This window comes from Acomys minous, assembly GCF_964271855.1.
Source record: "Acomys minous genome assembly, chromosome: 12".
Lineage (NCBI taxonomy): Eukaryota > Metazoa > Chordata > Mammalia > Rodentia > Muridae > Acomys > Acomys minous.
This window is the reverse complement of record NC_140493.1, coordinates 51,929,748-51,944,977: the sequence shown is the minus strand read 5'-3', so window position 1 is coordinate 51,944,977 and position 15,230 is coordinate 51,929,748. Positions and strand designations below refer to the sequence as shown.

At 45.6% G+C, this 15,230-nt stretch overlaps 1 protein-coding gene across 1 annotated transcript in view; it reads left to right on the top strand.

Annotated features, from left to right (window-relative positions):
* Positions 1-15,230, top strand: part of COL22A1 (collagen type XXII alpha 1 chain) — a 246,003-nt gene that overhangs the window by 73,029 nt on the left and 157,744 nt on the right. The window contains exons 13-17 of the mRNA XM_084747922.1: positions 6,279-6,332; positions 6,496-6,549; positions 7,498-7,551; positions 7,970-8,014; positions 14,821-14,874. Of these exons, the coding sequence (XP_084604048.1) occupies positions 6,279-6,332; positions 6,496-6,549; positions 7,498-7,551; positions 7,970-8,014; positions 14,821-14,874 (261 nt within the window). The remainder of the gene's footprint in view (positions 1-6,278; positions 6,333-6,495; positions 6,550-7,497; positions 7,552-7,969; positions 8,015-14,820; positions 14,875-15,230) is intronic.

Genomic DNA, 15,230 nt, shown 5'->3' with positions numbered 1-15,230 from the left:
TGAAAATTACTCATGAATAATGCAGTCAAGTCCCACACTGCAAAATCATGATTAGGAAAATAATGGATGGCCAGAAATAGAGTATTTTGTCACTTTACAAAACATTCTGTAGAGTATATTTAACCCAGGTTGTGAAGGGCGAAAGGGAAATTAATGCAGTACCTGCCCCTAAGAGTAAAGGGAAGTGGGAAGAGGCCAGGGCAAGTGTCTAGGAAAAAGACATATCACAAAGCAGGCTTGTGCATACAGGCAAGTAATCACAGCTACTTGGAAAGCTAAGTCAAGAGGATGGCAGGTTCAAAGCCAGCCTAAGTAAGTTAGCCAGATCCTGTTAAACATGCACGCACGCACGCACGCACGCACGCACGCACACATGCAACCAAGCAATCATTGTGATCACTGTCTGGCTGATGGGACATTAGTATCTAAAGGAACATTCATACTTGACCCTGCTGTGACTTGAGAAGACCATGCAGGTGACATGTATGTCTGTGCTTATGCTGTCACTTCTCTGATCCCAACATGGCACACCCACCTTGAATCATCCATGTTGTAAAAGAACAGGCCCATTGGCCTGACGCAGTCACCCCGAGGTCTTGTCGAAGTAGGTCCTCTTTGAAACTTCAATAGGAGAAGGGTTCATGCTGGCAGAAAGGCTGCAAAGTGTGGTGGGAAATGACGGCCAAGCCGTATTTTGATGGTCTTCTGAGTAGCCTCCTTTCTATAATTGTGGCCAGAAAGAGTTTCCAAAATCATACATTACTTATTTATACCAGAGGCACTATGTTTGGATATGTGCCTTTTCAAAACCTCACATTTCAAAACCCTCCTCAGCCAGCAATCGTGTTGGAAGTTGGGTATTTGGAATGTGTTGAAGTTGTGAGAATAGAAAATTTATGAGTGGAATCAGTGTCCTATGAGAGGGGCCCCTGAGGAGACCTTTTGATCCCCTCTGTCCTATATATGCATAAACAAAAACTGTCCTCCGGGAACCAGTAGGTGGCCCTCACCAGACAGTGAATCTGCCCATGTCATGACCTTGGACTATTTGAAACAGCTTACTGTTGTTCCTAAGTTCTCCAGCTGGGTGGACAAGGGGTGACTCAGTCAAGAGGGGTCTGAGAAAAGGAGAATCACAGGATATAGCTAGGAATAATGGGCACACCTTTAGTATGCTGAAGGTATTGTTAGCTATGGCAGCTGGGCACATCCATTGACCAACGCTGATGGTTTTGTCTAGAATGCTAACTGGACATTTTCTAGAGACACAGTTAGCGTGTAATAGGGAAACTCCTCGCATCACCCCTTGATTAGCCTTCTAACACAATCCAGTGTTTAGTTTTCAAGCATTCTGAGGGAGGCTAGATTGTGTCCAAGATCATAGAGCTGGTAGGTTATTGAACCAAGGCTTGGGATCTCTGGTGCACATATGGCCATTCGCTGTCCCTTTCTGAATGAAATGTTGGTATCTAGGAGTTCTGTATACAAATCCGCTTGTTTTACATGATGATGTCATTGTAGAGCCTTTGAACAGGATGATTCAAATGACATTTATCTTTGTGTGTGTGAAACTTTGACGGTACATGGGTGTCACCTTCTTGCTCTGCTCTTAGCTGGCTTGATGGACACCTCAAGCTCCTTGTTTGTGCTTGTGAATTAATGCACACTACATGGCTGGTGAGTTGACAACTATGGCTAAGTTTCTCCTGGTTTTACAAAATTACAAAATTTTCACAAAAATCAAAGGACTTGATTGTTTATGCATTCCCATAGCCTTGCAGGCCTAGGGCCAATACTGAAGGAATAAACAAAGCTGCCTTAGGAACTGTCTGTGGTGCTGAAGGGCACCTTCAAAGGCATTTGGGTTCAAGAATCTGAGTCCAGGGCTGAAAGGAAATAAAGGAAGACATCAATTTCCCCACCCACTTTATCTGTCACTCAAGTGCTTGCCAAATCATAAGACCAAGGACCTCAATGCAGAGGTTGAAAGCCTACATGGGAAAAGGTGACTGTTGGATTACTAGACTATGTTAGGCAAGGCTAAGTGGGAGGACCTTAGACACAGACTCACTGGATCAGCCACTTAGCAGCTGCATGACAAGAGACCATGACTTCACCTCTGTAATCCTGGCTTTTCTCCTCTGTGGCTTGGCATATAAAATAATATTAGAACCAGATGTGTTTTTGCAAGGATTAAATGAACTAATGAAAATAAATGACTAATATTTGTGAAAAGAGCTCATGGGCATTACATATAATTACTCTTACACCAGTGGTGTTCCAGTTTTAATACCAAATGACATCTTTTACACCCTTGGCATTAAGAAGTTCCTGTCCTCAGAGGGCAGCAGTTGTAGAATGTCAGAGCTCTCCTGGGTGCCCCACCCCCATAGGAGGAGTTTTGCAGCCTCAAAGATCCCAGAAGTATGAGGGAGTGCTCACTGAAAGGATCTCTCAGGTGCCAGTGCAGAAGGCCAGTCCTTTCTTCAGTTTAGCTAAAATAATTCAGATGACATCTAAGAGTAATAGCAGGATCAAGAGTTTATCAGCCCTTACTACCTCCCAGGATTCTTTCACACACCAGTTAGCTTAACTTTTGAGCTGGACATTCCTGTCCATATTTTACAGAGAATCTAGGAACTGGTGACTTTACCGATTTACGCAGTCAGAGTTAGGTGTAAGATCATGTTGTCTGACTTCATAGTCTTTATTTGTCTGTATTTAAGCCATCCAAGAACAACCTGGAAGAGTTACTAAATCAAATCACGGGATCCTGAAGTATCTCATTCATTACTACTGTCGTGGGTGAGGGAACATATCTGCCTATGTAGGTTCCAGGCAGTGCTGCTAGTGCTGGTACAGGATCATCTCACCTTGAGGGCCACTTTGTAGAATGTTCCTAATACTTTTCTCAGAGGATATTCTTGGCATGCCTGCTGCAAGATAGATGACTGGTACAGTTCCTCTTGCTGGGGACATTTAGACATGATCCATGGCAGTCAGCTGTCCAGGAGAGCAAGAGACATCTGCTGTCCAGTAATTACACCTGCTCAATGAAGTGCCCAAATCCCCATGGCTTGGGATACTGAAATATGGGTGTAGGTGTATGAGTAATGTGCTGCCAGAGATTGGCTTTAGTACAGTCTTGGAACAGAAAAGTCAAAGTCTAGACTTGGAAACAAAACTACAAAATTGAGTAATAGTTTCAGGTGTGGAATTGGGAAGACCCATTTCCCAAAAGCCTTGGATGTCTTCTTGCAATGGATGCATGTGCACCATCTATTTACAATTTTTTAATAAGACCAAGTGATGCTTTCCTTTTTATAAGTGAAGTGTGCAGTCCTAGAAAGCCCACCCGAAATGGCAGTAGCACCTTGCTTGATTTGAAGAAAGGGGGACTCTTACCTGTCCCCAACCATAAACAAAGCACTACAGGCAACTAAGGAATGCTGAATGGGAGAAATTGTCTTCCCCAGGGAAAAGCATCCCAATTGGTTATGCAATATTAAATGATCAGCTCTGAAATCATATATATATACAAATAGCAATGTATAAATTGAACAGCTTTTAAGGAACACACACACACAGACACACAGACACACACACATACTTATATAACAAAGAAACAGAGGCCATAAATTTGAGAGAGTGATGTGGGATACTTGGGAAGGGTTGGAGAGGTGAAAGGAAAAGGGAAAATGACAAATTTTAATTAAAAAATTATCACACACACAAATACATATATGTTAGAGGGGAGGAGTTGTTACATGTCTGACTTAGAAAATGGCCCTTCAGTATTTATTATACAATGAGGGGTCACCTGCACTTGTATCAAATCATTATGTGGTCAGTTCTGTTAGTCATCAAAACCTAAGTTGCCAAGTTATCCATGTCCTTGGACAGTCCAGATTTCTAAGTTAGGTGTAGTTCCTCATAGATAGATACATCAGAGCCTGTCACTAGCTTTGCCTTAGGCCATCATGACTGAGATGTGGAAAAGCTTAAAGCTGAAGTTTGCTAGTTCTTTCCTTGTTTCTTTCTTTGTTTCTTTGTTTCTTTGTTTCTTTCTTTCTTTTTTTTAGTTTGCTAGTTCTTAAGACCACTCTCTTTCTCCCACAAGACTCATCATACTCTTCCCTTAAACACCAAAGGGCTCTAGACAGGACTGATATCCAGGGAACATCTTTATAGCTCTTGTGTCATATAAGGCACTGGACTTGTCCTCTTGTTTTTCCATCTCAGAGTTCCAAGACAATGGAAGGGTCAGACTCACAATGGCCCCCTTTCGGTGCCTCTGTGACAGAACCAACAGGCTAGAGAAGAGACAGCTATGAGGCCAGGCAAAGGTTCCAGAACTCTCCAGAATTCTCTTAGGCATTGTCACTGGTCCCACCCTGACTCCCTTTATTGGACACCCCTTGGGCCAACTCTACCCTGCTGTCCTCTCTTTTATTCCCAAGGCAAGAGCACATCTGACACCTCTTCCATGCTTTCAGCTGCAGGATATCTGAACCTGTAGGAGCTGGAAGACAGACTGGCCTTTTAAAGAACGTGCCATCTCAAGTGGGTAACTAGTGTGTTGGGTGAATTCTGCACTAGGTGCCCAGATAGACCTCATTCTGACTGAAGCACCCTGGAGAGAAATTCCTCAGGAACTACTTATTATTCTGTGCTGTTTCTCTTTTGGAAAACTTTGGACTTAATTATAGGATAGAAGGATACAGAGTTAAAGAGGCTGGGGTACCTCCAATGGCTCAACAATGAAGGTGGGGATCTGAAACATGTGCCTTGGAGACAGGCAGAGCACATGACATTTTGATCTCTCCTTACATGTGACCACCATTTCAGCCTCTTGGCCCTGCACTGATATTCTACCTCCCATGATGCAAAGGGACTGCATTATTTCTAATGAAGTGGGATTTGCTGAGGCTGAAGAAAGAGGCCATGGTCTCTATAGAGGGAGCACTATGATGGCATATTCAGGCATTAACTTTTCCAACCTTTCTCATCTTGCCTTATGGGTTTCTGGATGGTCCTGAAATACCACAATATGCTCTGTGATAATCATAGATAGAGTGAAGGTGATAGCATTTGGTCTGTAGGTCTGTAGTGAGGCAACTGCTGGACTGATGTGTGTGCAGATGTTGTGGGAGAGGTGAAAGACATTCTCTGGGATCCTGAGTCCAGATCCTCACAGGAATACTGTGGCTTTGGGCAAAGCACTTCACCTTCCTGTGTTTTCGTTTCATGATCAAACTGAAATGGGGATTAATGTTGATTGCGGCCACGAGTTACATTCAGAGATGCCTGCAGAGCACCTAGTGCTGGGCTCATGGGAAACATGCAGTAACAACAAAACATGGTCGCAGCATCCTTGTTGTTTCTTTAATAAATTGTAATTGTTATGGTTTTACTATCACTGTTGGTTCTTACTTGAAAGATCTAATTATGACTAATCATCTGCATTGGGCCAATGCGCTGTCTCTTCAGGCCTGACCTCTATCTGAACTGTTTAGCTCCTCCTATCGCTGGAGAACCAAATAAGGTGTTTTTTCCCCTTTCTGCTAATGGGTAAATGGGAGCCAAGGAAGGACACCTTGTCATGGTGGCACTCCCCTGGGGAAGATGATTATGACAGCCTGACTCAAGAAAACCCCATATAGTCGCCATGTCCTAGAAAATGACTGACCATAGACACACTCACTGTTCATTAAGAACAACCCTTCCTTTTGGGAAACTTTTCCAGGAAGACATGCACCTCATTGTACACAATGCAAGGATGAACAAATGAACCTGGAAATCAGTGGAATTCTTTTCTTTCCCCAAATTCTGAATAGATATAAAACATGCTGACCAAAGACTGTCTTACCTCCCTCTTTTTGGTCCACATGTGTGATGAACCCTCTAGCCCTGAGCCTATGGTGAAAAAAAAAAAAAAGAAGGCCAGAGGCCTTGGCCATAGCCAGTTTATCAGCAGACACCTTTGTGCACTCTGTATGGGACTCAGGTTTCTTCTTGAGGTTCCCCGGAGCTGTTTCCCATCCCCCTCCGTCCTCTGTGTCATGGCTGTCTTTTCATATGACTATGAAAAGTTTCTTTAGGTAAAGATGACATGGAGGACCTTTGTCCTAATAGAGTATACTTGAAGCTACAGGAGCACTTATGGTAAAGGAGCCCGTTTTCTTGTTCTAGCCCTTTCCTCCTTTCTGATGCTTTCTCTACTACTCCATTGCTGTCTTTATCCTGTACCAATTGGTATTCTCTCTGTCTCTCTCTAGGGATCCCTGGGCCCACCTGGGCCCCCTGGAAGAGACGGCAGTAAAGGCATAAGAGTAAGTTCTGTTCTCACCACTCAGCTCTTCCTCACTGTAGTCACCTCCTCCTGATGAGTTGTGAGCTGTGGGGAAACACATATCCAGGCATCATGCAGCCGCCTGGTGTGCCTGGGTGTGCATTGTGCCAGCTGTGACCATGTGTTGTGTTGATTTTGTGCAGGGGGAGCCAGGAGAGCTGGGAGAACCGGGGTTGCCTGGCGAGGTGGGCATGCGGGTAAGTATTGTTGAGAGCTGTTTATGTTCTCCGGGTACTGGCAGTTCTTGTGTTGCAAAACCAGTTGCTTTAAGAATTGATGAGGTGCTTGGATGGGTTCATGCCTACTTCTCATGCAACTCCATACATATGGACACATGTCTACACATATGTGATTCCTCCTACATCCTTACAAAAATGGGTGATACAGTTGAAAAAATTTTCTATAGCAGCAGAGACTTGGGGGGTCATTATCTTCCATTGGTGTCTAGTAGCCAGTAATTTGGATGCCACTATAATGTATATATTTATGACCCAAGCATCCTTTCTCATTTCCTTTGTTTTCAACTAAAATCAGTGAAGCACTAAGGCATGTAGGTGTGTGTGTGTGTGTGTGTGTGTGTGTGTGTGTGTGTGTGTGATGTGTACTGCATTTTCTTTCTGTATGGTTTATGTAAGTTGGGATAGCCTCGAATGAAGAAATGCTCAATTTTTTTTATTCTAGTAGATTTCTAATAGATATGTACAAATGTGCTGCCTTCCAACTGGAAGTTTCTGGACAGCCAGGCTATGCATAGAATTCTGGTAGATTGTTTGTCAGGACACATCCACACCAATCAATTGTACAGATTTGGAAGCCATAAGTCTGTCTGGATCAGATGCTGAGAAGGTTTGGACTTGGCGCAAAGGGAAGTAGGACTGTCCCATGTGGGTTCATAATGGCTCATTAGCCTTTCCTTGAAGTTCAACATGCCTGGCTGTGGCTATGGCTTCAGCAGGTGTCGGGTGGAAGGACCAGCTGTGGGTGATGAGGTGACATCATGGAGTGTTGACTGGGGAACCCTTGCACGTGTGGTGTGGGTAGCATGCATAGTGTAGGAAGCACTGGGTCATTCTAAAAGGAACATTGGCAGAGAGGCTCCTGTCTTATTTTTCATCTCATCCTTCTCTGTGGACTCTCTTCTGCAGGGGCCTCAGGGACCTCCTGGACTACCAGGACCTGCTGGGCTTGTTGGTGCTCCAGTAAGTAAAGACTTGTCTGGGAGATGGCTCTGTTGCTCTTTGCAGGTGACAGGAGCTGGCTCTCCAGCCAGTCTTTCACCTCAATCTTCACAATAAGTGCTTGCTGATTGGATGGTAAGGGAAATTTAGTTTCTCTTAGAGAAGAAATTCTTCTTAAATGTGATGGTACTCATGTGTCACCAGGGGAACAAGTTTAAATGCACATCCCTGGGGTCCCTTACCCTAATGAAGCAGGATAGAACCTGGGAGTGTCTGACACCAATATTATCTGCATAATCATCCACTCCTGGAAGGAAGGTGGAGTCTAGAGAATTCCCCGCCCCCACACCCGGGCTAGACAATGCTGTACAGAGTTCAGAGTGTTGTTTTGAAGAGGTGAACCATGTGCAGGTATATCATCACTCTTTTTTTCCCCTAGGGTCTTCAAGGAGAACGAGGTGAACGGGGACCTCCAGGAGAAAAGGTATATATAATCTATACTGGCCAATTATTTCCACTTCCACAGAGAAGAAAGAGAGAGAGTGCTGGGGAATCGTCACTTAGTACACTTGTGTGTGTATGTGTATATACGTATGTGTGTGTGTGTGTGTGTTTATATGTGCCCATGTATATGGCAGGAGTGCATGTGCTAGCTCATTTCATTTCCTGAAAACAAACAGAAGGCCAGAAACTTGGTGCTACGGCCTCAGTCCTCTTGCCCAGAGAGAGCTGAGAGGATCCAGGCCAAAGATCCCTGGATTAGAACTCAAAAGGCCCAGCTGGTGCCAGGGATTCACAGTTTATATGGAAACTTATATAATTCTTAGCTCTCATTTGTTCCGTCTATGTAATGCCATGTCTGTTCAGAGATCCTCTGGAAGCCCAGGGCTGCAAATCTCCCTTCTTACATAGTGGCTGGTAATAGTTCATAGCCCTGCTCTCTGGCCCATGCTTCAGTTTTCTAAGACGTGGACAAGGGCTTTTTCGAGCTGGGACTTATCTCTTTCCCTCAGGCAGGTCCTGACACTCTGGGAGGCTGCACTGTTTCTTCAGTCCTGCAAGGAATGTTTTCATTAAGTAGTATAGCTTTATTTCACCCCACTTAGAATGTAGTGAAAATTACTTTTCAGTCTCTCCATCCTTGTAAATTCACAGCCCAGATGCTGGTGTAACCCTCTAGACTTCCTCATACGTGCCTTGTTCTTGAACACAGTCACATAACATGTGCTTGCCTATGACCCATCGTTTCTGTTTGTCTTTGCTATAAAAAGGCAGGAACATTTAAAAAGATTTATTTTTTACTTTTATGAGCACCTGCTTGCACGTATGTAGTGCATGGTATGCATGCCCAGTGCCCGCCGGATCCAGGAAAGGGTGTGTGGTTCTTGGAACTGGAGTTACATATGATTGTGAGCTACCATGCGGGTGCTGGGAAGCAAACTTAGGCCCTCTGCAGGAGTAGCCAGTGCTCTTGACCCGGAAGTTACCTCTCCAGCCTAAAGGCTACTGATTCTATTGTTGTTATTTTTATACCTGCCACTTTGCTGAACATGCTCATCCTCTGTAGGAGCTTTCTGGAAGAATTTTCAGAGTCTTTTATGTGTAGAATCATGTCATCTGCAAATAAGTGTACCATGGCTTCTGCCACCCTGGCTCCATGCAGAGTGCCTTGGGATTAGCTGGATTCTTCTCTGGACATCCATATCCCTAACTTGAACATGTTGAATCAGGCTCCTTTCCAGCTCTTATATTTGACGTGTACTTAAAATAGCATATGTTCTCAGGAACCACTTTGATTTCTTACATCAACAGGAAGAAAGTTTCCATCTTCTCCTGTGAGACAGGTCCTTCCATCTGCTGGGCTTCACCCCAGCATGCGGTGGCTGTGAACCCAGCTCCCCTCCATGACTGTGGTATCCAACAGCCCTAAAAGTGTGTTTTCTATAACTGGGAGACAGACTTTACTTCAGAGTTTGTCAGGTGTCTGAGGATACAATGAAATACCTGTAGTACAAGGAGGTCTCTGTGGTCAAGGGACAGAAAAGGTCAAGTGGATTGTTCAGGCTGCTGGGTGTGTGTAGGGGGTTATCAATTCATAAGATATATCTACCATGGAGCAGAGGGGGAGCAAGCCCATTGACAGTACTGATGGTTGCATGCTCTGAGCCCTGGTGCTACCCGGAAGGCCCTATCTAGACGATTGTAAGTGGCTGCAGAACCTGAGATTCTGTGATTCTGCAAGTGTTCCACACTGGCAGGGTGGCTCAAGATGAGGTAGGCCTGGAGAAATGATTTGTGTCCCAGCTTTGGAGTCAGGTGATCTGGGCTGTGGTATATCTGTGAGCCTGAGTTCTTGGGTGAGGTTTTAACTTCTCAGACCTCAAGCTCTAATTTATCCACCAGGAATAACACTGCTTGTTTCAGGAAGTAGCAATGAGGTAAAAAAAAATCATGAAAGTATGGGAGTTGGCATATGGGAGATGATCCGCAGACGCTTAAGGAAACTGATGTTTTATGGGGCTGACACCAAGGCCCATCCTGTGATGTGAGGTACTCCTGTGTTCTGGATGTTCACCCTGATCCTGCCTCATACAAAGTTATCATCAGTCAGTCCATCACCCTCCATGGGCAGTGTTCTTCAGAGTTGGCTTGCTGTAACAAGTTTTCCTCCTCTGAGGGCATCCCTTGAGTGCCTATATATAAGTACATTCCTTGGGTCATTGGGTCCATACTTATGGGAAAGCTATCCAGAACCCTGAAATCTCAGGCATTGGATGCTGACAAACTCCCAGAGTTTGCCCTCAAGGGTCTCTAGGTTGGGTTACTTTTAGAATTGGATTACTCTTAGAACCCGGAGGGGGACAGTCCTCTAGTAGTGTCCCCTGGGGGAGGCATCATTGGCTTAAAGATGCCTAGATGGTGTGGGGAGCCTGTACAATGCTTAGTTCCCAGGACTCCTGTCTTCTCCCCTCCATGGAGAATGGCTTTCCTCAGATCACAGGATGAGGACCCAGCATCCCCTGCTGGGTGACCATGATACCTTAGTCAAGTAGAAGGTACCTGGAGACACAGTGTGGTAAGATTGCAGCAAGCAGGAGGTCTCTGTGATTCTGGACTGATTGCTGGTTACTGCATTGGAGTCAGTGGGTACTACACACCTGTCAGTTCATTGAGCTGAATCATTGAGTGTGGGATGAGTCCATTCTGCTACAAATGGAGTGATTGTCCTCTGTGCTGTCAGACACTGAGAATGGCAGCCAGTGGACTGCTTGAGAGTCTGTGCATTTTGCCCACTGGACTATGACTCAGAATCTCACATCATCTTCATTTGGTTTCTGAGACTGTGTTTCCTTCACTGCACGTGGGGTGGCTCATTGTATGTTTACATCATGCTTAAGTGGGTTGGTTCTCACTTCAGCAGGTGACCCTCCATTTGATTAAAACACAGATCCCTACTGAATTAAGGATATGGGAAACAGACCACACAAACACGTCCCTATTTGCATTGCAGCAATGTATTTTTGTCTACACAGCCCAGGCTCAAGAATGATGTGACTGAGTTATAGGAAAAATAATCACCAAAACCTGTTAAGACTCTTATTAAAAGTTTTAAGCAAGTTTGCAGTTTTGTCCTGAGCTGAACTAAAAGCTTACCTTGCTGCGTGTGTTCCCTGGCAGCACCTTGGGGCACATCAGTTAGGGTTTTCATAATGCAACTGAATTATTTCATTTTCCTGTTTCATTATCTCAACATGAGGAGGGATCTGAGACTAGAGATGGAGATGGCTGTGGGACATCCAGGATTAGAACTCAGAGCTCCACGTTCCCAGCTCCCCTTTGTTCTTGGCTTTGCTCTCCCATGCTGCTCCCCTTGCATAGTCCCTGTGGCCTGAGCCCTGGCCCCCTCATTCTGTGTAGTGCCTCTGCATTTTGCTTAGCTGACCCTTAATTTATTCATCCTGCCAGCCAGTCATTGTTCTGTTCATGGTATATTAGGATGATTAATTTCCACGGATTGAGAGCAATCACTTACTTTCCATGTGTAGGTGGGGAAACAGAGCCACAGAGAAGCTAAGTGCTAGACATGTGTTCATACAGTGTTGTGGAAGTAGGGAGCAGGGCTTGGGTCTGCCTTGTGAGGCTCACCACTGTCAGTTCACCCAGAACCTGGGCCCCTTAGTCTTTACCAAGGCCGTCTATTCTTGTGTACAGTGCTGTAGCCAGTGCAGCATATGGAGTGCAGCAGAGCACAGGGCAGAAAGCCTTTTGGTGGTGTGTGGCCTCAGCCGACCCACTGCTTTATTCTGCCTTAGTTCAGCTGGCATCTCCCTGGCATCTCAGCTCCAGACTGTTCTGTGTGCGGTGCTATGGTTCTCTATCTCTGTCTCTTTCTCTGCTTTTTCTCTTTCTTCTTTCTGTGTTTCTCTTGCTCTACTTACCATTGTCATAGTACCTTACTATTCCTATTTGTCTGATCCATCTGTCTCTCATGTCCCTTTCCTCTATATAGCCTGTCTTTCTTGGCTTCTTTGTTCGCTTTCTTTTCCCCTTTTCTCTCTCCCATGGTCCATGCATCTCTTTGCGTGCCCTATGTCTTATCTCTGTATCTGTGTATGTCTGTATGTCTCTATGTTTCTTTGGCTCAGTCCTCAGTCTTCTTCTTACTCTGTCTCTTTGTCTCTGCCACTCTTTCTTAAGCTCTTTTGCTGTTGTCCTTTTCTTGACGCCTCCGTGTCTCTATACCCGCCTCCCCCTATTTCCTTCTTGTCTTTGACTTGTTCTCTACCTCAGTGTCTGGCTATCTCATCTCACTTCTCTCAGCCTCCTCCTCCCCCACTTTCCTCATCTGTCCTCTCATGTACTTGTTGCCTGGTGCATCTGAGGTTGAGATGAGATGCAGACTACTGAGCTCTACTGAGCTGACGAGACCCAGGTGTCCAGCCAGGTCTGCCTATCTTCGAGCTACATCTGGGAGAACTCTGGGCTCTGGACTTTTTTCAGTCTGATCTTCAGATGTGAAAACATTATAAATGGAGGGCTGGGGCACAGGTAGAACCTTCTGCTTTGAGGCAGAACTTGTAGATCACTGTCTGTTCTTCAGTCCTGCCTTGGCCCTGAGCACTAAGGAGGGCCCAAGTGGCCAGGTGATATTTATCATGCAGAGCATTCTGCACTGGAAGTCAGTAGTTCCTGCTTGTTTATATGTTTCCATCACGTGGCTCTGTGCTTGGGACTTTAAACACAGGCATACCCCAGCTAGAGAGGAGGGGTGAGGCCCATGGACACTAACACTGTTACCTCTCATTCAGCCTAGGCATCAAGGGAGCCCAGCATGTTGCTCTGGCACCCTACCCAGGCCCCGAGGTAGTGGAAATAGGCCGAGGACTTAGGGTCAGGAGGTCCCAAAATTGCTTCCACTTCCACATATTCAGCTTGATCAAATAGCTTCTAAACTCTGAGCCTTGGTTTTCTCATTTGTCCGTTCTCAAGCCTGCCAACATCACAAGGGCTAGGAAGGAGCTATTGCATAATAACAAATGCAGAAACCCCAGGCAGAGAGAAAATATGCAGACATTACTTCTGCCCATGGCCCGAGCTTCCTAAGATGAGGAGGCTTTGTAAAAGAATTCCCACATAGTACTTTAAAGTAGAAATCAATGCTCAACACATGCCAAATAATTTCTAGAAGATAGAAAACACCTGTGATGTAACATTTGTATTGGTGCAGATGAAAAGAAATTGGCCTGGTAAGAGAGCTAGCTTGCTGGAACACCTCCAAAGTTCAATTCAATAGGTTTGGGGGGCACTGGGGTAGCTGCGAGTGATGAACTAGGGTGTAGCACTTGGGAATCTCCATTGGGCAGCTCTACTGTATCTCCTACTTCACAAAGGCAGCAAAAGCATCAGTGTTCGTGTGCGCCCTCCCCCCCCCCCCCCCCCGCCCCAGGCCCTGCCCCTGCCAGGGAGAGGAACATTCCTCAGTTAGCCAATAGTCCTCAGAGCAGTGGGGCAGCCTTCTCCTGGAGAAAGCCCCTTCTGTCTTGCAGTCACAGGGATAGGCTGTGGCCACCAGAGGTCTCCAGAATTGAGCTCCTTAGCAGCTTCAGTGACCAGCACCAATCTTCACTCTCATGTCCAAAACCAACTTCTTGAAGGAAGGAGGTACCAGTGTTAAGGAAACAAAACAAAAACAAACAAACAAAACCAATGAAAGAAAACAAAGTACCATTTGGAAAATAAAGTCATAGGGAAACAGAAGAGTCCAGAGTAATCTTCATGTGTTTCTGCAACTTAGCGTCACCTGGAGCTGTACCATGAGGTTCTAGGCTGGGCCTGTGGGGACGCAATAGTGTGGAGAATGGGCCAGCCTGTAGATAAAATAATTGAATTGAATTAGGGGAGATGAGGCAGAGGAAAACAAGTGAACCCTGGACCAGAATAGGGCATCTAATTAGCTGAAAAGGTCAAAGAAATGAATTGAAGCTGAGCCTTAAGGGAGCTGGGCAACCAGCAGAAACAAAAGCAGGTGGACATGGGAAAGAAGGAAGCCATGCCAGCTGAGGCACACTGAGAAAATCCTAATATTAGCACTTAATGACCATGGTAGAGTGTCTACTTTCTTCTCTCACCTGAACCCTCACAGGTCTTCTGGGCAGTGACACCAGGTACCATAGGGAACACACTGATTTCCATGGACTGTAGCTAAAGGAAGCTAGCAGGAGGCAGAGAGAAGGATGGCACATCTCACTGATTCTTCAGTGTCTCGGGGGAGGGATTATTATTCCCACAAAGTACAGGGAGGTACTAGATGGACTAAGAGATTCCAATCCACTGCACATGGATGTGAGCAGGTGGGGTGGGGATTAGATAGATGGGTGGATGCAGGCTTCTGTTGGCTGGAGGTCAGTTCTTAGGTCTATTCCAAGGGCTGGGAGCCTGGTGGATGAGTGGAAAATACACACAGCATGCCTGATATTTTACCAACCGTGCTACAAATACCACATATCTATTTCTTTTACTCACACAGAGATCCACATGATGAGAGTATACTACCACTGGGTCACACAAGGAAAATGAGGTTCTCTGATGAGCTTTGGCCCCAATAAATTCTTTTCCATCCTGTGTGATGAGCTCAGCTCTCCTGTACATGGAGGAGCCTGATGGAGAGGGCAATCTGAGTATGCTTAGAGACTCACGACCCAGGCTGTCCTTCCTTTCTGTGACAGTGACCACAGGGTGTCCGTCAGCTGCTTCTTGTTCATTCATTTTTTCATTTGCCTTCTTTGTCAGGGGGAGCGAGGCCTGGATGGATTCCCTGGGAAGCCTGGAGAGAACGGCGCTCAGGTAGGTGGGTGCCAGGGCTGGTGGGCCATAGTCCTTGTCACAGGAGTGAATGAACCTCAGTACCAACCTCAGCTTCTTTCCTGCTCAGTGGGGGCAACATTAGTGCAGGGCCCCGGACCTCAACTGTGTTGATTCTGTAAACTGTAGGGACTCCAACCATCACGCTGCTTTGCCTTCATTGTACCTTGGGTAATAAGATACATTGTCATAGTGTAAAGCCCTTGGGTGATGCGCATATCTTGAGGGGTGAGCATTCAGGGGTACTGGCTGCAACACACCTGCAGAAGAACCAATTGGGGCCATGTATAGTAGGATATATGGATATGGATGAAGGAGATGGAAGTGTGGAATCCATG